Source organism: Parambassis ranga, chromosome 18 (assembly GCF_900634625.1).
Source record: "Parambassis ranga chromosome 18, fParRan2.1, whole genome shotgun sequence".
NCBI classification, from domain to species: Eukaryota; Metazoa; Chordata; class Actinopteri; family Ambassidae; genus Parambassis; species Parambassis ranga.
The window spans coordinates 8,031,095-8,054,672 of NC_041038.1; the positions used below are offsets into that span (position 1 = coordinate 8,031,095).

At 39.8% G+C, this 23,578-nt stretch overlaps 1 protein-coding gene across 2 annotated transcripts in view; it reads left to right on the plus strand.

Annotated features, from left to right (window-relative positions):
- LOC114450626 (ATP-binding cassette sub-family A member 1) overlaps nt 1-23,578 on the plus strand; it is a 123,847-nt gene that overhangs the window by 10,953 nt on the left and 89,316 nt on the right. For both annotated transcript variants that reach the window (XM_028428833.1, XM_028428834.1), the window contains 9 exons: nt 123-250; nt 965-1,162; nt 4,458-4,544; nt 4,629-4,824; nt 11,670-11,809; nt 12,476-12,592; nt 14,881-15,078; nt 18,505-18,710; nt 19,253-19,429. In XM_028428833.1, coding sequence (XP_028284634.1) covers nt 123-250; nt 965-1,162; nt 4,458-4,544; nt 4,629-4,824; nt 11,670-11,809; nt 12,476-12,592; nt 14,881-15,078; nt 18,505-18,710; nt 19,253-19,429 — 1,447 coding nt within the window. The remainder of the gene's footprint in view (nt 1-122; nt 251-964; nt 1,163-4,457; nt 4,545-4,628; nt 4,825-11,669; nt 11,810-12,475; nt 12,593-14,880; nt 15,079-18,504; nt 18,711-19,252; nt 19,430-23,578) is intronic.

Genomic DNA, 23,578 nt, shown 5'->3' on the forward strand with positions numbered 1-23,578 from the left:
ATGAGGATTCATAGCCAAAACTATGAAAACAAGCAGATCGGTCATCATCTCTGTCTTCCTCATCCAGTCATCACACATTACGTAGCTCAGTAAAGGAATGATTCTCTGTCTTTATGTTCAAGCTCAACCAGTCATCTTAAGGACTATTCTAAGGCAGAATGAGACCCTCTCCACATATCTAGAAGAGGATTTGTCAGTGTCACCTGCAGTGGTCCAAAGCCTCATGAATGCTGAGATTCATCTCAATCCAGTAAGTATCATTTCACAACCATTCCAGAAAAGAGAAGTCAGCAATTTCTAGTGAAAATCCCAACTAGCACTCTGAAATCAGATTTCTTTATTTAAGTAAAGTATTATAATGTTGCCATAATGTGCCAAGATGGCCGTGCTTGAACGTTACAGAATGAAATGTCCTGGCCTGGAACTGCTCTCTGGGACTCTTTGTCATAATCAAAGCAGTCTCCAGTGTTTGTTAGACAAAAAAGTCATTTTAAGCTGCCTACAGTAGGTGATTTGGAATGAAATGGATTGCAGTATGAGTATTGAACGCCTTGTCTCCAAATGTTCCCCACTTTATAGTGTTGCATGTACCAGGTATTATCAGATAAGCTGCAAGAAGTAAAAGATGAGAGCATCCCTGCTGTGTATGAGGCTGTCTGAGTGCTGTAGTGGGCTTTGGTGTGAATGGCACTGTGTGTTCTGAAAGTAAAAGTTATTTTTCTCTGTGACTGTATACCGTGGTATGCATGAATATATGCATCTGTGTGTGGGTGTTTAATCTTCTGTGTCTGTCTCTGTGCTGTTTGTGTATATGCTCAGTATGTCTGCATTATTTTATTAAAGCTTGATCTGATTTTCAAACACTTGCATGAAAGGATGCTTGACACGATTAAAGAAAATCTGCTCCGATACAGAGTATTGTCTTGTTTGTGAACTTCTACCCAAGTTGTCGTATGTGTTTCAGATGATAGGCATCCCGAGGCGGAGCAGCCTGAGGAGCATCCTGTGTGAGGGGACGAATCTGGATGACTATATCCAATTTAGCAGCCAAGCTGAAAAGGAGGCTTTTCAGAGTGCCAGCTGCTCCCTAACTCCACAACAGCTGATTAACACCCAGCAAGTACTCCTGCAAAACCTGGACAGGAGGAGAGTGCTGTCTGAGGTAAGCTTCTAATTTAAGTTAGACAAAACTTAGAGCAAGTTTGCAATTAGTTTTGACAATCTAGGAGAGATTACACATTTGGAAAGTGTTCTTACACTAATCATTTGAAAAGCTGTAACCTACATCCTAAAATTTACACTGACTTGACAAAAAATAAGTATTAAAAAGAAAGCTTTTGTAATGTTTCTGCCCCTGCTGATACTCACAATTCCTAACCTTAACACATTATATAGAGAAATGTAAATATAAAGTTATAATAGCTACTGTGCAAATATTTCATGTTGATGGTGGTAGTCACTGGAAAAAATCACATCATATATTCAAGGGTTTCATGTGGTGATGGCAAGTAAATTAAATTGTATATAAGCTTAAACAAAGAAAGCAATTCTGCTGCTGTGACAATTACTGCAACAGTAGGTTTCCTGTCATCTTAGTGATGAAACACCAATTTTAACTTACACCTTAACACTCAAATATCCCTAGCTAACGTGAACTAGCCCATGCCGTTATTTACATGTGATCATAAAGCATGTCAGCCAATCATTGAGGTATGCAAACAACTGGATGTTATATCACTGGGTACACATTGTAGCAGTAACAAGCACCCACATGCCTGCAACCAAGATGTTATTTGCACCTGGCAAAAAGGCTTTAACATTGATAGTGGGCAAGGGTCTACTGTCACTCAGCTCAAGATCTTCACTAAAATGTAACACAGAGCAGTCCTAATCCGAAGTTAGCATGTCTGTGTGGTTACCATGTCAGAGACAAGCATACAGGTGTCTCTAGGCAACTATGCCATTTGCACCTGGCAGAAGGACTTTGTTGGTGTAAAAGGGTTGACTTGAACCCAAAGATTGATCGTTTCCAAATCCTTACAGAGCAGGATTAGCTATAATTACAAATTAACTGGGTCTGAAACCACAAACATGCTGCTACCAGAAACCTAGCAGAAAGACTTTCACGATACAAATCTGTTTGAATTGACATCATGATGTTTATGAAACTGAATCAGGTAGGATCAGTGAGACCCAAAAATTCAGTTTTCCCTAAGGCAGATGAACACTTAAGCTGAGACAAGCCAAGATTGCCATTTACACTTTACAGACAGGCTTCAGTGTCAACACCAGCATAGGGAACGCCATCACAAAGAAATACATAAAGAAAATGCAGTAAATAAACACATCAAAACCTCTTCAAACTTCAATTTCTCCAGCATTACTCTAATAGAGAGAAATAATGCACCTCATACTGTTTTGCACATCCTGCCTACCCTCTCACTGGAGTCTCACCTCCAGAACAGGGCCTGTGTGTGAAGTGTAGATATTTGAACAAAAGGCTCTACTGTCCACATAGCGTTGATTAAATTGATATATTGGGTGTGATATTGTGAATTTTACTGTTTAAGGCAGTGTGTAGTTTCTGTTGCATTACCTTCTTTTTGGCATTTCCTGCACATATAGGTACTTACCTAAGACATAAAAGGAGTAATAGTTTTCAACATCTTAATACAATTGAAAAATATTGTGAGCACGTAACTATAATAATCCACAAATGGCTTGCGGTAAATTGAATGTAAAGACAATGATATTCTGTGCCAACCAATTGTCTAACCAATTTAAAAGTTAAATGTTATGCTTGTCTGGCTCTGTGGTTTAGAGAGATGAAGAAAAGTTACATCTTATTAATGAATCCTTCAAGGCCGAACCTACCAAAATACTTTAGCACTTTATTTTTTGCATTATTACTGGAACATTATATTTCTGTATTTTTATTTGTGGCATCATAAATCAGGGATAATTGTCTGTCCCGCAGACCCTTGGCTTTCAAAATTGTGTTTGTCATGTGGACCTCTGTGTCTTGCAGTCGTTTTACTAGTATGCATGCAATCAGGTGAGAATTATTTATTAGAACCAATGTTTTCTTGAATTCCTTTAAATCTCCCAGTTCCCTTTAGGATGATGAAAGCCTGCACTTCTTTGACTTTATCTTTGAGAGAAAATATATGGGACAGCAAATCCAATAAATAAGTGATAAGGCAGGAAGTTCGTCGGAGAGAGCATTTGAACAATTTAAGCCCACAGGCATTTTCAGGCGCAGAAAAAAGAAAAACACAGACAAGATATGGTGGAAAAGCTCTTCAGTGCCTCAAGCAGATGGATGGAAAAGAACATCAAGCCTTCACACTTAAGACTTGACGCTGCTGAATGATTGTGATAACAACAACAGTGACATAAAGGAAAGGACAAGGGAAAAAGTCAGAGTTTATCACTGAGGTAGTGAGTGGCAGAGGCTGATTCATTTGTCTTCTTCTCCACTCTTTGTTGTGGTACACAAAAAAATAGGTCAGTCAAATGTCAAATGACTTGTCTGTCTTTAATAGCAGAATTTTATTTGGTTCTAATTAATCCCATTATTTTTCCAGTCAGTGTAGCTGGCTGCGAAAAGAAACTCACATAGCCCTTGGAGTCTGTTATAACAGGGCAGTGGAGGCTGAGTTTAACAGATGAGAAATCTGTTTTGTGCTACGGCTGACTTTATCTGCCTCCTAATGTGACTGTGCAGAGACCTCTCCCTCCATCCATCACTTACAGGTGATTTCAGCTGTTTTGCTGCAAATTGTTCGAGACACCCTGTCTCTTTTTTTCACATCTTCCACTCTCTGTCAGTATAAGTGATCTTCAGTGAATATATACTCAAGACTCGTTCTTAAGCCACGGTATAGTTAAAACATTATTTTGATGGGTTTTCACCTGTGGATATGATTTCATTTAAGCTTTCTACCGATACAGGCGTCTTTACACAGACTACACTTGACACTTGATGCATGGAAATGACAGTGGTTGAAAGGGCACACCATTTAGCTCCTCTAATTGGATGCATGCTGTGTACCTTCAGAATGTCAATGTAACACACTGTAATACTTGTCATTTTGATGCAGCTTTTATTTACTAGTGCCTTGGATGATGATGTCAGGATACAATTTACAGTTCCAAGGTTCTTTAATTAGCTCATGTTGGCATTTTAGTGTGTAGTTACTTGAACACCTAGCTGCACAGATTACATGTACGAGTACGTTGTTGTATTTATTTTTTTGCTAAAAGTCTTAGCTGGAGACGTTACAATCTTTTTTTGCCTGTTCTACTCTTGTTGACATGATATTGACATTAAGGAATTTCCCCACAAAAGGTTGACTGGCACCTCATAAATTAAATTTGACTACTTGGTTGACGCATATGTAGCCTCTTTTGATTATAGGTTTGCTAATAGTTCTACTGTTTGCACCCTCCTTTAGCTACCTTCAGCTTTGACCCTGAATGCAACAGACATGCTGACACTGTTGAGGAAAACATCAGTAAATGCTGTGCCACTGATTGAAGAGGTTAGTATTAATATCTGTAAAATAAGTAATATTTAAACCTGGACATGTTAAAAACATTTTCCAATTTTCACTTTCTGTATCCAGGTGTCGAGGTTGCAGAACTCCATGAGCTTTAAGGCTGCAAGTTCGCTGGATTTCCGAGGGGACATGATCGGCAGCGTTAATATGCTACTGTGTGGAAAGCAGCCTAACCTTAATTCTACCAATACGACCATCAGGTTTCCCTCACCTGGAAAGATGAATAACAACAAGTCAATGTCCAATATGGGCAACAGTTCTGGTAAGTGCAAATGCAACCTTATGTTATAAAGCAACAGACTTTGTGTTTTAATCATGAATTTAGCTTGACTGTAGTATATGTAGGCGTGGCAAAATAAGGGATACATTGTGACCTGTATCCTGTATTGCTTACTGTAAAACCTACAAGACTATAAGAAAATACTGAAACTGTATTTACAGTAATATACTGTACGTCAAAAAAGAAGTATTTCACTTGTCAAGTTGGTGCCGGTAAAATAATGTAAATATACATTACAGTGAAATGTAGAAAACCCAGTGTGGCTCAATGTGCAGTATTACAAGACACGTGAACTGATTTGTGGTCATTTTGCTGCCAGACCAACAGTATGCATTTGGAAATTAGGCAGGGGCTGGAGCTTTTGGCTTGTCAATTATGTGTGACAGAGAATTGCATGTATAGCTAATCCAATCAGGGTTGGAATTTGCATTAACATTTAAAAAAAATTCTATGGGTTGTATAGATGTGTTGTCCTGCTTCACTGTCTAGATGTATGTCTTGTAGGTCAGGTGTTTGGGTGATGAGCAAACACTAATTACATTAGCTATAATAACTATATATATCTAAAATGCTCATGCAGGTGATTTATTATTGCTGCCTGCTGCAACGTGCAGTCAACTGTGCAGGATGTGACCACTTGTACACATCCAGGAACAGGCACCTGTGGCACAGTTGGCACTACCTCTACCAGAGTTGGAAACTAGGTTTGATTAGGAATACATTAACACAGACTGTGTCAGGGGCTGGCATCAGTCGCAGCCAATCAAACCAGCTCTTCTCATTCCATTTGCCAGCTGTGTGCTCCCCACCCTGATATAATGAAGTTTTCTTAATGGAGAGGAAAGTCCAGACCAGCACGGGGAAATTATGTTGTTGTCTGTGTCTGTGTCAGTATTACTTTGTGGAGGAGATGTAAACTCAAATTTGTACTGTACTGTTTAGAAAGATAATACAGCCATGGCAGCCATATTGTCAGTGGTGTGAGAAGTACAGTTTTCACACATTTAGATATGCCCTGCACAACTCTATGTAAAGTTTCATTATAATGATAATGAATATTAAGCTTGGAGATGCAAAGTTGGGAGAGATGGTGATGTTTACATTGCTGTATCCGGTACCCAGAGTGTCACTGTCACCCACATTCATGATAATCTACAGTATATAAAAAAACATGGTAATATTGTAGAGAGTTGCCTCCACAGCCAGAGCTGTGTGCTTTGCAGCAGTGTGGTGCTACTTATAAAAGATTTATTCTGAGTGACCACATTGGAAGAGACTGTTGTGTGTTCACTGCGCTTTAAAGATCTGGATCGTGCCACCTGCATGCGAATGAATCTGCTGATGTTTTGATTTGATTAACAAAGAGTAATAGTATACAAAAGCATCTCTTCATCTCATCTATTACGTGGAGTATTCTTCTCCTCTCCTGACACGTTTCGTTGCATATATTCATCTAGAGATCGAAACCTTTGTATCCGCATGGATAACTGCACTTCACTGTGGCTCTGCAGTAAACAATTCCAAGTTTTTCCTAGCCAGTGAGAAAAGGTGACTCCACCACTGTCAGGAAAGGAGGTTAGGTTAAGGCTGTCCTCAAGTAATATATTGCATGTGGCACAAAGGTTACACACAGGTCCCTGTGCCAATGTCAGCCCCAAATTGGTGGCTGTCCACATTAGAGGTGCACCACCTAAATCAGGGTTTTTCCCTGCACAGGGAGTGTTTTACCCAGAGAGGTCTTACCAGAACAAAAGTGGTAAGAAGTTAGAATAAAAACAGCAATTGAATCTTTCACAATCTATCAAACATAAGTTTTATTTAGAAGCATAGTAGACATTTTGTTTATCAAATGGCCATAAAAAAACAACATACGATTCCTATATTTTTGTATATTTGGGTATGGTTTTCTCTAACTTTTCTTTAACTTGTTGAAGTATTTTCAGCAGTATTTTTTCTGCCCAAAGGCATTATGGATTATCACACACCCGAATGTTTAAAACAAGACCTGACCTGACCAAGTGTCTGATGTTGATGTATGAGTAGAAGACTAACAAATTTTTCATGTCTGCACCTGGTTAAGTGCACCTGATTCTTGTTTTTATTTATTTTTTTAATCATTTAAAGCATGGTAACACATTTAAAAAACAAAAAAAGTGTACATGTTTTTTCGGTGTCCTCATTTTAGATAATTTGAATACAAATTTTAGAGTAAACAAGCCATACAATTAAAAAAAAACAGTTGCTTTGTATATCTGTATAAGAAAAGCATAAATAAAAGTAACATGACCACTCAAAGTGGCTGTAAAACATCAGTTCCAGGTAGTTGTGGAGGAAGGAGGGCATCTTTGAAAGTCTCTTGTTGTGTTTGTTCCATAAAAGCTTTGAGAAATAGATTATTAGTGCAACTTCTTACCGCTTCATGCTCATTAGAGACCGTGCAGTCTTGTTTCATTAGAAGCATGTTCTTCAGAGAAAACTGCACAAAATTAAATTTTAATAAGGCGCCTATATATTCCCTGGGAATAAAGTTGCACTGTAAAAGTGGAGTAGCATGCAATAGTGCCAGCACAAATTAGCAAAAACATTGCATCCTCCTTATGTAATAAGCAGTATCATCTCTGTTAGCATGCTAATGGCTGCTTTGCAGTGGCATTTCATTGCACTGCTCTATGTACAGTTAAATGGATTAGGAGTATGCAGTGTGTGTGCATAATGGCCAATTACAACTCCTTTGTAAGTGTAAAAATACACTCAAAGGAATAGTAAAGTAGCAGTAATAAAGGCCAACACTGTGCTTTTGTTAACGGCTCAGTAATGTCTCAGTGAGCTGTTGACAGCATTACACAGGATAGTTGGGGTGGTAAATGGTCTTCCATGACAATGGATGGTAATTTAAAGTTGCTCAGCAGATTTGCAAAAGAATAAGATGTAATAATTAAAAGGCTGTAGTACAATACAATATGTGTTTGCACATTCTGGAACTATATTTTGTGGCTCTTATTTTTTTTGAAAGTTGAAAATGTAGCCATTGGTACCATTTAGTCCTCATTTCAATATATGTTGGAGCCAGTGAAAGGATAATGCATGCCTGTAGTGACAGTTGTTGGGAGAGAGAGCGGCTCGCCATATACTACTGAATGTCAAAGAGGACCCTCAATGTATCTTGTTGAAGAGAGTGACTTCAATGACATTTATTTACGCTTATTTGACTTCCTGTATAAATGCTGCATTCCATCTGCTAGTAAGAAATAAGTGCTGCTTGATTGGTGGATGGGGCAGATCATTTAGACTGACATGTCATATTTGGTGTACGTTTTTTTTGCGGATGTCTGTCTGTGTGTGTACGTGCCTGTCTGCAGAAATATGAATAAGGCAGACTCCTTTTCTTTGTGTGTGTGTGTGTGCAAAGGCACATCTGCAGTTGTGGTTGCATGTGTAGCTGTGTGTGTGTGAGCATAGGTGCAGCGTTTGTACCGCGTCGACAGCGCTGTCTCAGTGTAGTGCTGAATTGAGCCCATCTCCAGGGTGCAACTCAAATTGATTAAATTTGCCAGGTAGGTTGAGGGGCTGACTTGAGGCTCCAAGCAATTATTTGACTGTGGCTAAAATTGGTGGAAAGAAGAGATTTTCTTCTTCTTTCAGACTGTTGTTTTGTAATAAAGTTCTGTTGTCATAAAGAATGGCAGAGCTCTAGAGAATGTGTAACAACTATAATTTCATGCACAGATCATGGGACAGCACATGCTCTCCCATGATGCAAAGGACTCTAGAGTGCTGTGCATTTGTCGCTGCCATGTATATCTGTGCTTTATTGAGTGGAGCTTCCTGTTTTCATATTTGCTTTTATAATTTTCAAAATAAGGAACTGCACTGTAGAGAGATTGCAATATCTCACAGCCATATTGCAGAGACCTTTAAATTAATTAGAGCTGGGTATAGGGATGTTAGATATTGTGATATATTATTACGACCGCCCATGACATTCTGCTTGACTCACAACTACAATAGGTCCCCACAATTTCTGTGTATGTAATGTGGACTCAAGAGCAGTTAAGGAAGTGGCATTTTTGTCACATGTTAGGCTATATATTTGTATTTTTTTAAGACATGGAATACCATCATACAGCTGACTCTGGTTCATTTCATGTTGTACTTCTATATGTTTGTTGTACGCTATGTGTGCTGACGTAGCACATATTGCAAGCACAGAATTGAACAGATAGTCCCCATGGATCACCCACTGTATCTGATACCCGATCAAGCTATTTTGTCATTTTATTACAGCAGAACTTTGCTGTTTATCTAGCAAATATATGGCTAGTACTAACAATGAATGGAAAGAGATATTCAGGTTAAAAAAAAAGCCTCAAACGCACAATCAAAAATTTGTTGAAACTGGTTTTTGTCCCCCAAATTTGGTAATAGCACAGTAATATTTAGTATATTTATCATGTAATAGAAATTGTGACACGTCTACTGTCAGGAAAGTGTATTTTGAAAGATAATTTCACTGTACATAGAAGAGTCTTGTCAGTGTTCTATCAAAGCCGGCGCAGATGGTTGCACCGAGCCAGACAGAAGCATGATACACAAAACAAAAAGTTCCTGCTAATCCACCATCCTGTCCTGCACCGTACCTTGTTGAAGAAGTGGCCAAACATTCATCAGGGAAAAGTGCACTACTAATGTCAGTTTGTAAGCAAGATAGCTAATTAGCTGCTCTGCTGCAACACATTAAATAGCTTGTAAATAAACCTGCAAGTGCCACCTGGGTTCAGCAAGAGGCTTTTGTGGCTCTTTGTCTGCAGTACCGAATGTCCTTAGTCTTCACTATCAATAACAATGCAGTGTGCGCGCCCATGACACATAGATACAGAGCAAAGTTTGTTTACTTTGTCTCTTGTTACCTTCAGTGTAACACCGGCACACTGGCAGCCTACCAGCTGCTGTCAGTCAAACACTAACACGCCCCTCCAGCTGTCTGAGAGGAAAGGGAGCATCTAGGATGTTTCAGTGGATGTCTTTTATTCCTTTTAATAAACTCTAAACATCACATTTAAAACAAACTGACATCATGACTGTATGTTTTGCACTGCTGATAGTGGTTTTATTTTTCGGTGCCTCTAGCTGTATCGGTCTGCTCAGGTGTTATCTGCAGATGCCAGTGGTGTCTTCCGCTGCACAGCCTTTCATCTTGATACTGAATTGCATATTTTTCTTTAATGCAGAAAATCTGCCAATTTGTAGTCACTTTTTTTCCTCGAGACACTTGAACAGAGAGCTAGTGAGCTGTGTGTCACGCATTTTATGTCTTTCAAGTGGTAGGATTGCAGGAGGTGGCATCTGTGCAGTCAACGGAGGGAACAGCTGGCCAGACCTAGACTAAGGGGTGGCCATTAGCTCTCCGCACACTGACCTCCCAGGAGCACCTGCGAAAGATGGCCAGCAGGCAAAAAGGCTAACATTTAATTGCACCAAAATGGCTGCTAAAATTTCCCTGACGGGGGGGAAATGGTCGGCCGGGTGAGAACACAGAAGAGGAGGAGGTTTCATATTAGGCCTGATGGGAAAAAATGACAGGGGACTAGAAAAAATGAGCTGACAGTTGTCAGAACAAAAGGGACAGTTATCAAAGGATCAAAAAGGCAGGCGGCCATATTGACTAGAGGATGACACATCAAACTGACCAACTGTTTGATGAAGAACCAGTGTGCAGTACTTTCACTTATAACAAGCCTAAGACAAGCTTTTTCTTACCAGTCCAGGTCCTGTTGCTTGCAGCACAGGTCCTTGTGTAAGTTATTTAGCACTCTTCCAACCTGGCAATATTCACATTGGCAGATAAGTTAAATTAGTAATGATCCTACTGCTGCTGAGCATATCGACTTCTTTTCCTCTGTTCACAGAAGCTTTTCCTTATCTGCTCAGGTCTCAACTCTTAGCTCGTGTTTGTCTGTGCCTCTGTGTGTGTACTAATTGACAACTTTTCATAAATACATCAACTCTCTTGTTGCAAAGCTACATGTATCAGAGGCTGATATCCAATATACGTTTTATAAAGCTTTTCATTTGATAAAGTAATGTCAAGCATTTCCAGGAAAAATATTTTGAGTGTTTATAGAACAGATATAGATACCTATATGTGAAGTAAGAAGTGTTAAACATTTACAACATAAATATATATATATATATATAATCTGTCTTAGTTTGTCTGAGCCAGCACTGTATAGTGATGGGCAGAACAATGAAATACCCCCTAGAGTTAGATAAGTGAACACATTTTGCTTGGTAGGTGTGCTGTGGGATTTTTTTTTTACATGTAAAATATGTGCCGTGGCTCAGTAGAGGTTGGGAAACACTGCTTTAATTAACTGACTGTTAGTGTTGGAAACTGCTGTCAGTTTCAATGGCACCATCTACTTGTGATCAATACACCAAGATAACACTTACTAAACCTACTACTCATGATTGCTTCTGAGAAATGGACAAACAGGAGTCCTTAATCAAGACTGTACAAGACGAAGTCATTAGTCACAGTTTTGTTCTGAAGTGTAGTGATTGCATCAATACTGGCCCCACGGTCATGTTCACATAACATGCTGTGTGCACTAAGGTAATGTTTTTAATCCCTTTGATTTGATGGTCATATTATCATTTTATTCTTTTGGAAGCTAGCTGGCTAAGGATTAGCATTGCCAGCACAGTAGCTGACAAACAAAACACAGAGTAAAGTCAGTCATGTGCTCAGGCTTGGGAAGTTAAGGTGTTTTTTGTGGTCATGAATTGACTTTCCCTGCCTTCCCTCCTCACCTCTACCTCCACTGTAGATGCTTTTTGTCAGAGTCTCGTCGACACCCTGGAGGGCACACCTGGTCTGCGCTACATTTGGAGCACCTTCAAGCCATTATTGCAAGGGAAAGTCCTCTACACACCTGATACACCTGCTGCTCGCCTCCTGGTGAAAGAAGTAGGTTCAGAGGAAAAATGTATTTGCACACTAACATTTTATGCGCTTGAAAAGAAGCTGGGTATCATGCTGTTGTCAGTGTAAGTTGCACTTCTAGTGAATGCTACAGGCTACAGAATACATATTAATGTGTGTAAACCGCATACACAGGATCAAGCTAATTACTGCCTGGGGTTGAAAATATGAAAATAAAACAATATTTAGTCAAGAGGCTTGTAGATAGAATGTATGGCAATGATTGTCCTGTTTTTTCATGACATGACATTTCCCCTACAGACTAGCATAATTTTGATTACTGCATAAGCAAAACAAACAAAAGGCATGCAGCAAGGGTTTTTGCATCGTGAATACATAATCAGCATAAGCAAAACCTGCCGACTTCACAGCGAGCAGCCCGGTGTTGGCGCAGGAGGCCCTCTTCACACCAGACATCGTCAGATTGTTTACAAGTCAATGTGCAGGGGTAAATAACCCCATTTACATTCATCACCATGGGGGGCGGCAGTGTTAAAATGTGATGAGCTCCTCCAGGGATTAGCTGCATGTGCAGATGTGGAGTGCTTTCATGTCTGTATTGGCTCAGCACAAAAAGAAAGCTTTCAGACAGGGGAAGGTGAGATGAATGTGTTGTTGAACATTGTTTTTTTTCCTTTCTTTTTGTTTCAGGCAAATAGCACATTCAACGCCTTGGCTATGTTAAAAGAGCTGGCAGATTCTTGGGATGAACTCGGGCCACGTGTCTGGGATTTCCTGCAAAGTAGCCCCCAAGTCAATACAATACGGGTGAGAAGCACACATGACATGAACCACGCAGGCTTATTTTAGTTTATTTTTCCAGTGTTGAGGTAAAAACCAGGAAATACAGAATTTTTATTTTGAATTCCTGTTTGCCACAGTGCTGATTAACTTACCAGCAGCAGATACTATGTGTAATGGCGGCTTGATGGATAACTAACCATGCACTTGGCAGCAAAACAAACCAGGAGGGGTGACAATAAAATAAATTCTTCTCAGATTTTATTAAGAAAAGTGCAGGAATGATTGTTATTCGTCATTATACAGACATTCACGGGGCAAGATAAACCTTTTTGCTTCACTTTAGCTTCACTTTTTCACCTCCTTCAGCATTCTGCATTTTTGCTGTTGAACATCCAATAACCCCTGATTACAGTACTCCACACAACCCTGGTGAAGAAAATGTTTCTTAGTTTTTAATATCCTGGTGCTTTTCTGTGAAAAAGGATGAACCCTACAGTTCATAGGCTGCAGGTTAGAATATACATGCTATTTGTATCAGTTTGTTGCAGCTTCCTTTATGTATGGAGACTGAGGGAGGAAAGTAATTATGGATAAGTGCAGGATAATTTCCATCCTGGAAGAAAGGATTATCTATAGAAGTAAAGGACATGGACTCTTTGCCACCACTTCTTTCCCTCCTCTCTCTCTCTCTCTCGCTCTCTTTGCCTCTCACCGTATTTCCTTGACACTGACATTACTCCGGTGTCACTCTAAATGAGCTTATAGGCAGCTGGAGGGAAGCAGACATTGGGAGCTCCATATAGCTAGGGTATTCATTACCCTAGCCCTAACCTTTACACAAATGGACCAGCAATCCTCCTTTGTCTTCATTTTCTCTCAGCCCAGTCTTCTCTCTCTTACACCCCTTGCCACGAAGCTGGTGCGTTCAGAGAGGTTTGTCATCTTCAGAGGTCCTTCAAGGTCGCAGATGCGCTTTACATTGATGGACCAATTACCATCACCACCACAACTAAATTTAGGATGGAAGAAGAACTGAATAGAAGGACATACTGTACTGTAGCATATGTTCTGTAGTGGCTTAGAAATGAATGCTAAATATACCTTTACATAGACAATGCTTTAATTATCTGGTCTGCTGGTTAAAGCACATGGATACCTGTGGTTACTATGGCAACAAGTGTTGTTTAAAAGAGCAATATATTCGATAGACATTAAAAAAATCTAGTCATGATTGTATCGAGCTATATAAATGCTATTTGTTCCAACATTTATTAAAAATTGAATTGATTCAAAAACCATGGTCACGTTTTAGACAAAAAGAGGAAGATGTGACTGTAATTATTACTTTTTAATGCACATTTCTGATGGGTCATGTCCTTAATGTAGCACCCACAAAGATAGATGTTTTGAAAAGGTCACATGCAGCATAGAGATTACTTGATCTGACACTTTGTCCGTAGGTTAAGCAGAATATCATCAGTGTTGACACTAAAATGCCACTGAGCACGCTGGCCAGAATATATCTGAATCTCAGCGCTGGATTTCACACTGCAGAGGCCCAGAAGTCACATCGTACTTTGAAATGTAGTATATGGGCTGCATTAAATTAAAAAAGTTTACCTTATGTACATGACAGGTTAATTATTATTGCTGGGTTTTTGCTTACCTGTAATAACATGGGTGGTAACTTTAAGGCAACAGAGAGGCAAATACTATACTATATAATGCAATTTCCCCATTGTGGGACAAATAAAAGGTTTCTTAATCTTAAGAGCAATGCTTTTAATCCAACAAGTGGGAGTGAAATAACCTCATTATTGAAAATGAGAACAATTGTGAACAATTTATTCTTCTCAATAGATTCATGCATTAATACAGCAGCAAGGTTATCTATGCTTCCAGATCAACCTATCACCTTTATTAATTTTTTGCATGATTAGACCAGCTTCTCATGATGATGTGTGATGACTGCAAGAGACGATACCTTCATGTTACTAGAGAGATTTTCTCTCTTTCTGTGTTGCTGTATTTGTGCTGTGAAAATGTGCATATACTCTGCACATACACTACATAGTGTGTGCTCTACAGTAGAGCTGCAAGTACAACACTGCCATCTATCTGAGCACTGAATGTTAATTAATAGTGCAGAAAGAAATGACTGTCAGCTCCACCAAAAGCTGGCCTGAGATACCTTTTCTTATAAAGTAATACACCCTGGTCCTCATTTCTATTCATTTGCATCCTTTGTACATTACTTTTTAGTATCCTCTTTTGTACCTGTAACACACCCATCTTCTTGCTGTCACATTAAGGCTTTGCTGGCGAATCCTGTGTCTGCTGCTCTGCTCAACCAGCCTCTCAGAGGCACAGGATGGACAGCGGAGCTTCTGGCCAACTTCCTGTACAATGGGCCTCCAGAGGACCGCCCCCCCGGCATGCCACCCTATGACTGGAGAGACGTTTACAACACCAGCACTCAAGTCCTGAAGCTTCTCTCCACCTTCATCGGCGTAAGTAATACATTCTTTTTTGTGCCTTTAGTAAATATAGAGCACGGCGCACACCTGGATACCATCTCACTCACAGCATACAGCGTGACATGTCACAAATCCTGTTGTGACATTTAAGCTAAAAAAACTCATAATTCTCACTCCTAAAAGAAATTGGTCAACACATATTTTTTTTGTGACCGTTCTTTTTTCCTTCCCCTCTGTGTTATTTATTCGGTTTACCCGACATTACCCAGGTGATTTCTTTTTCTGTTGGAGCTGCCATTAAAAACAAATGCACTGCTGGGTGACCTTTAAAAAACACTCAAAGGTGTCTTTTAATAAAAATAACTCTTTCTTACTTATGTGGGTTTATGGATTTGTTAAAACAAGATCCAGATGATCTTAGTCAATATGAGTCTTTGCAGCAGCATTTAATACATCAAATAGCGAAGACGATTCATTTTTGACATACCAGTTTCAAGCTAAGGGCCTTAAAATAGGCTTGGGGTGGAAAGGGTTAATTATCTCAATAACCTTGCTCACTGTTTTTTAATTTACTCCTGTATCATTCTGTTACTAACCTGTCCCTGGCAGGATGGAAAACATAATGCATCCATGTTTAGCACAGTGCTTTTTTTAAGTTTCTCAGCCCTTTTGTTTTGTGGTGCCTGTGCTCAGCTATTGTTCAAACCAAAATCAAGGCTGCAGTGTTTTTTTGTGTGTTTTTTTTAAATCTCTTCCACTCTCTCTCAGCTTTTGTTCATTTTTTTGGAGAACAAGCTGAAAATGCTTTGGTCTTTTGTTCATTAAACTTTAATATCCTTGACTTAAGGAACTGTCAGATGCACAGGGAGATCTGTCACTACATTTCCTTCCATGATAATCATAGCAAGATGCTGTTATGGGGGCCCGATTATAGCGGATCTGAAAATGGCATCAAACAGAGTGGCGTCTCCTAAGTAGGAACACACACGTAGTTGACATTGATATATCGATTGTGGCACAGTTCGAAGCGAAACCTGCCTTTTCTCTGCATGGTGTGATCAAACGAATGTACAAACACCAAAGTCACTCCTTGCAATCCCCCCCCCCCCCCCCCCACACACACACACACACACACAAACACACAATATATCAATCCACAGGCAGGTAAAATGGCAGATTGGCCCCTTGGGGTTAGCCATACAAGGCCAATAGAATTCCAAGAAAACGCAATCTATTTCCAGCCCTAATGGAAATTGCATTGCATTGAATGGATATCAAGAAAGAGGCAATAGCTTTTACTGTGGTATCCTCTTGTCATGTGTCTTTAAAAAAGAAATAAATGTCTTCTTCCAGTAGTCCACTATGTGAGCATGTGCTATAGCCATAAGGCTTTTGATGAATATCCCTCTTAAAGGTAGGGTAGGAGATTTTGAAAACTCAGTGAGTCAGCCACATTTTGAAAGTAAACACATGCCCCTTTCTCTCGGAGCTCACCCCGAAGCCACGCCTCCCAACCAGTCTGTGACTTCGGCCATCATGCACGTACCTCTCTGGTGCGCGCAGAGCAGGAAGAGAGTGACACACAGCCAACTATACGCGCAGGATTGGCTGATGTTTTTAGCGTTTTATAGCTTCCACAGATGATTCATATTCTTCATTTTAATGCGAAACTGCCGAACTAATCGGTTGCTATCAGATTGTAAAGAGAAGTTACACTAATTTATCAAAAAGTGCATCAGAATGAAATCTCCTACCCTACCTTTAACATTTTTTTTTTCCTGCAACCTCTTCAACAATCTACTGTTATTGCAAACGGACTGCCACAGAGGAGGTAGATTCCAGTGTGTGCTCAAATTAGTCATTTGTATCCTTGAAATAATGATTTATGAGAGTAAATTATTGACTGAAGATCAAAGCCCAACAATTTGTGGTTATTTTGTCATTGGCGTGGCTCCTCTCTGTAGTGAGAGCACCAGCACTGACACTGAAGAGACATGCTGCATCTCATTGATAGCACACACACATAAATCATCTCATTTATAAAATCCCAATTTAATGGGTTAATTAAGCAATTCACAGGATTTACACATTCAAAACGAGTAACAGAAATGAGTCAAAGCGTTTGGCCTCAAGTAGGAGAAGGAGTTAGAGCTCTTATTACTTGTGAATTATTATTCTTTGTGGTGTATCGTCAGCACTGTCAGAGAAAATGGACAACAACAGTCAACAACCTCTCAAGGACTTTATGAACAAAGACATCCACAAGGACAGGGTGGTAACTGGTGCGGGGTGCTCTGTCTTACTGCTGAATTCAAATGTGGCCGAGAGAGCCTGGAAAGATTTGATTTGATTCAGACTAATGCATCTTCCCCAAGGAGAAGAAGAAGAAGAAGGGGCTCATTGGTCCTCACTTTTTTTTTGGAGATTTTAGAAATAACAGGAACCATATGCTCCACACCTGCTGGACAATGTGTCTTCATTGCTAGATTGCTTCTACCTAAGACCACTTATCTATCAGTCACTTCTATTATGAATATAGAATTTCATTTCATCATTTTCTTCATGACCCTTACATACATAGCAACACAGGCTTGCATCGCATGCCACTGATGATTTTCAAGCATCAAGGACACTTGAGGATGACTCTACTGTAGGAGTTAATGTAACGGGAAATCTCACTAAGACAAGCAGGTGATGAGTTATTTTCACCACAACTGATGACTAGCACTTAAATAGCCACTTTACTGGCACAGGGCAACCCACTCATGTTCATACTATCAGTTATGTATTAGTCAGCAGCACTAGCTGAAGGCATGATGCAATCATGAATGTGTTGCTTCACTGGATTACATTTATTTGTCTTGTCCAAGTAGGCTGTGTTAGCAGAATTATTTATAGCATTTTCTTCTTTGCATTTTACTCTGCACTTGTCCAAACTTTTGGGCTCATGTAACTCTTCACTGCTCTGATACCCTCACTGGTATGTACTGAACAAATGGTGTTGCGGCGATATTTGTTTCCCAGCATAGCTTGATATAGAATACAGACTCCTGGGGGAGGAATGATAAAACTATTGCACCACTGAGATGTGTGGACAGCTGTCAGGTGTGACTGCCTCCCAGGATGGCTAGCTCATTACCGTCTCATGAAACAGAGGGACAAGGCTACAAAACAGGGGAATGCTAGGAAGGCTGTATCTCATTTGCTTGTCTCTGCTGAAGCCCAAAACATTTCCACCCCCTGGCAGCTCCAGATAATTTGGAACTACTCTCTGTGTTGCTATATATATATATATATATATATATATATATATATATATATATATATATATATATATATATATATATGCCTGCCTCTGTGTTTGTTTCCTTTCTTATGGCTACTAAGTGTTTACATAAAAAGACAATGATTCACTGTAAGTGGTTCATTTTCTTGTGATTCCTCTGTGTTTTTCGACAGTGTTTAAATCTGAATAAGTTTGAGGCGGCCCCCACTGAAGGCCATCTGGTGAGCAAAGCCTTGGAGCTTCTGGAGAATGATACGTTCTGGGCCGGTGTTGTCTTTGAAAACCTCCAGCCAAACTCCAGCCAAACCCCTCCGTATGTCAAGTACAAAATCCGCATGGACATCGAAGAAATTGAGCGTACCAACAAAATAAAAGACAGGTGGGTAGAGTTACTTTCTGTAAATGTCCACATGCAAAATATGCCGCTAAAGTTAGTTAGCAGCGTTTAGCATAGGGACACACAGATAGCTTGGTTCTTCCCTGAGATTTTTGCTGAAATCTCTCTGCTTGTAGTTTTTATGTGTTAAAATTGTTAGTAATTGTGTTAGTCCTCATTTTAGTGCATCCCATTATCGTAGCTTGTAAGACAGCATCTGATTGTTACTTTACGTTTGTCTGTGTTGTGTTGTTTTTGGAGGAGCCTTTAAGCTGATTACATGGCAGATATACATTTTCACAACAACGTTGTGACCTGGAAGCTAAGCAGGATGTTACCAGTGATCCCACATACCTCGATAATAGCCTGTCCTCTGTTACTGAAAAAAAAAATAAATAAAAATAAAAATATTTTTTTTAAAGCTTACTGTCAGTCTATATGAACTCTAAAATATGTATGATCCTCTGGCAGTATTTCTGGCCCTTCTACTTGTAGTTTACTTGCCCTTTCCTAAGACACATCATGGTCTGTCTTCTTTTAATAAGGTCATGGTCTCCTGGAGCCAGAGACAACTCCTTTAACGACCTGCGCTATATCTGGGGAGGCTTCGCCTACCTACAGGATATGATGGACCATGGCATTATACGAGTGCAAACATCAAAGACCCAGCCACTCGGTGTTTTTGCCCAACAAATGCCATATCCCTGCTTTGTGGATGATGCGTAAGTACAAAAGCTTTTTTTTTACGATTACAGGAAGAGGAAGGAGGTGTTACTGTGATACATTTTCTTCACCCTGGGGAGTTGCAACTTACTGCCAACACATAGTTGAGTTATGGTCTTATAAGTCAGCGGTCCCCAACCTTTTTTGCACCACAGACCGGTATCATGTAAAACAATACTTTCACGGACCGGCACAGAAAAAAAAAAAAATTCTCACTTTCCCAGCAATGAGGCGGTCCCATCTAGGGATAATGGGAGACATGACACCCGAAGTGTGTTTCTTATGTCCAGTCCACTCCGTAATTTTGTTTTGGCCATCATTAATTGCTTCAGTCGTTCTTGTTCATGTTTTCTTCCATGGCTCGTCTTTTAATGCAGGGTGCTCGGTCTCGCAGTTTTGAAGGCTTCGTTGCCTCATTTGCGAGTCTGTCGCCACATCACTCAGAGCGGACTTGGTGTGTGAGAATCACCTGTTGCAATAAATCCGTATTTTAAATAGGACTCCTGATATAGTCTTTTAAATGCGGGTTTCTTTTTCTTTGAAGGGGTAGGCTCCTCTTCTTCTGTCTCCTCGTTAGGCCTTTTCCCCTTTCCGAAGAAGCTCTCCAAAGACGTTTGTTTTTTATTTATTTTTGCTGCTTGTGGGCTTAATTTTGGGGTTCCGTATCCCGTGACCGAGACAAGCGTCTGGACAGGTGCTTAAAGGCACAGTCGGATTAATCTGATCGATTTATAAATGAAACAGCTGTCAGACTCAGATAATGAATAATATATGTTTTGCTCAGTCTTTCTGTGCGGCCCGGTACCAAATGACCCACGGACCGGTACCGGTCCCCGGCCCGGTGGTTGGGGACCACTGTTATAAGTCACTTAGGCCCTTTCAGATTTCCCTGTGGAGAGATGCTTCCTCTTATTTGTCCAACTTACCCTTGCTTTTATATACGTGTTGTTCTTCTGCTGGTGTAATGTTGCATGTTCACTCTCTTTATAACTTCTTTAAAGTAAACTAAACAAAAAGTCTTTGAGAGTAAATTTAAGCAAACAAAAAGGAAGTGAGAAGGCCAAAACTATTGATTTTAGTCAAACCACAGGAAATTTCCGAATAGTAGGTAGATGATAAATTATTTAAGCAACCACTTTCCCTTCTTATATTTCACCCTCGACAAAGTGAGCACAGCAAACATCTAACACACAGTCGGTTCGTCTCACGCAGAGATTGATAGCAAAGCTCCATCTGTGTTGCATATGTATCTATTGATAGCTCCGGTGTCTATCATGTTAGATCATTCACCTAGGGACACCAATGATGCGCTATCACACTGAATCTTCCGCAGCCAAGATTTCCTCAGAGTCTGTAAAATTACTCCCATCCACACACAACATTCTGATCTCCATTAATAAAGGAAAAGCCCAGTGATGCCATCAAGAGAAAAAAGATAATTACCAGGGAGATTCAAGTTCAACAACACAACAACACCCCCCCCCCCCTCGCCTTTTCTGTACACACACAAAATATTCACAACCTTTGGGAAAACGCGGTTCCAGAGATTAGGGATCTAATTTTGTAATATTATGTATTTTGGATAGCAGTGAATTTACAGTTAGGATGCCTTCAGGGGGTGTTTGGATCAACATATTTAAAGAAGGCAAATCAAAGAAGAAACATATAAATTATGACTCTTCTAATATGCATTTGGGTGCAAAATATCTACAAGCGTGGTTTTTGTTGAAATACAGGTTGTGAATAATAAATCCCTCTGTTTGTATTAGAGAAAACAAAAAGGCATTAGTGCTGTGAAACCCACTTTTAGTGGCTTTATTGGTTTAGCTTTTATCATCTGGCTTTCTGTTGGTTCATCATAAAGTTATTACACTCACACAACATTAAGTGCAGCTTAACTGCTCTGCACTTTGTTTTGTAGCTGCTTTGCAATACCTAGTGTGAGATACACTTGGTGTTTTTTTGACCATAGAAGCTACAAGGCATGTTGTGTGATGTCCCTGTAGGAGCTCTTTCATCGCTGTTTTCTAGGAAGCAAATTGTGCAGAACAAACGTCATATGTGATAATTGCGTCCCCCAGAAAGAACGATGGTGCTTATGTTCATGCTAAGTGGCCTCAATGTGCCCTCCTTGCACCCAGGAGTCTTTAAGGTTTGCGTCCCTCCTGACACCATTGTGTTAACTTGTTAAGTCCCGGATGAACACAACAGACAGCAAATATTCTTCACTCATGTTCAGTGTTAGACATAAAAAAACTACTGGTTACAGGGTTAGGTTCAGGTAATAGTTTGAGTTCATTCATAACATTTAACATATTTTACAAGGGAAAATGTGTCTTGCTGCCATAAATTTTCAGCTACCATGGTGACAAATCCCTTAACCCAGCAACACACATGGCATGTAGACGTCACAGTGGTCGTTTTCAAGCACTAGAACTATCAGCCGCATTTTATGTTTTCCTGACTGCTCAAAGACAGGTACTACTGAATAGCCTCAGAACTAACTATTGTTTTTGATTAAGACCAACATTGTGGCAACTTAATGGGTAAAAAGGGAAACAACAGAAGTCATAGTCACAGGATGTGACGCAAATAATAGCAGAACAGAGTAAGCAAAGGTGGAAATAAACCAGTAACGCGGTAGTGTGGATTGTATATACACAGATATGTCACCTAGAGAGGTGGATCCTACACCACAGGACAGACTGAATTGTTCCTGTAAATGATTGCTTGGTTCCTAGAATTACTAATTGGAAGGAAACTGAATAAAATTGTTGTACCTTGTGGAGAATGAAGTTGACCCATATCAAATGCTTGAAGTGCAAGCTCATTGTTTGTGTATATAATAGAATACACAGGGTGCAGATGGACGGTAACCCTTTGCAGCACAGTAATGACCAAAAACTGGTTCATTTAATTTTCTGTTGTTGTGCTAATAACCTAAAAATAAGTAGTTGTGGTAAGGTTTACCTGCTTACGCCACCCTCTTTGCCTCAGTGCCCACTTTCACAAAACAAATGATTAATAATTACAGAAGATAAATAGAAGCCATAAAGCACTTGGGTACCCTGAGTCCCTCCACCATTTACTATTTCGCCTGCTGAGACATTCGGGCATTTCACTAAATTATTAACACTTGAAAACTTTTCATTCATAAATAATTGAAAGTGAAATCACACAAAGAACAATGCTCTAAAACACAGGGAGAGGCATGATGGGGAAGAACTTTGGAGGTAATTATTTTTATCTTGGAGTGTGTGACATGTTTGTGGTGTGCTGTTGTTTCTCATTTTCAGTGTTATCTGACTTAAAAATGCAATTAAGAATATATAAATACTTACATTTTGTTGGGAATCAGGTGGAGGTAATTTTCATTTTACTTACAGAAGCTCTTTAAACAGTTGCCAGCTCGTCCGTTACTTTGTAGGACAACTATCATCACTTTCTTTCCTCTTGTGTATCTTGTGTAAACATTTTTACTTCACTGATAAATTTTCGCTAACAAGCCAGTATTATCTGCTCCAACCCTGACACCCATCATCAGACTTTCTGTAGAAAAAAAAAAACAAAACAAAAATGTTTTGGTTCATGATTTCCTTCCCAGTGACGCATCCAAACAACTGCCCACAATCTGGGGCTACTTCAATCGCCGCTGACCCTGCTGGCATTTCGAACTTGAGATAACCAAACTGTATTAGCTCCCACTGTCTCTGTATTCACTCTGTGCACAGGCCAGCGATGACAGCGTGGGATAAAGCCAGACCCCTGCAGGGCCTGATACCACATAAACTGGCCCTTTTATCAGCGGCCTCTGCACTATTGCACGCTCGTGAAGCAGAGGCATGTCTTGTTTGGATCCCGAGGCTGGTGCTTTCCCATAGGTCTTTCACATTCACACAGGGTTGATGCTAGATAATGCCGCAGTGGACGTGAGGAATATTCAACTCAAGGATGTGAGAGGTGCTTTTGTCCATCTACAGTGGCTAATTAACCTGATGCTGCTCCAAGTGAAGAAAAAGCTGTATCTAATTAGAACATCTGAAGCTCATAACAAGCAAATATCAGCAGTTTTTTGTCCATAGTGCTACAGCTCTGTGCAGTGTTACATGCTCTATTGATGACAGAAAATATTTTCTGCATTAGGAAAA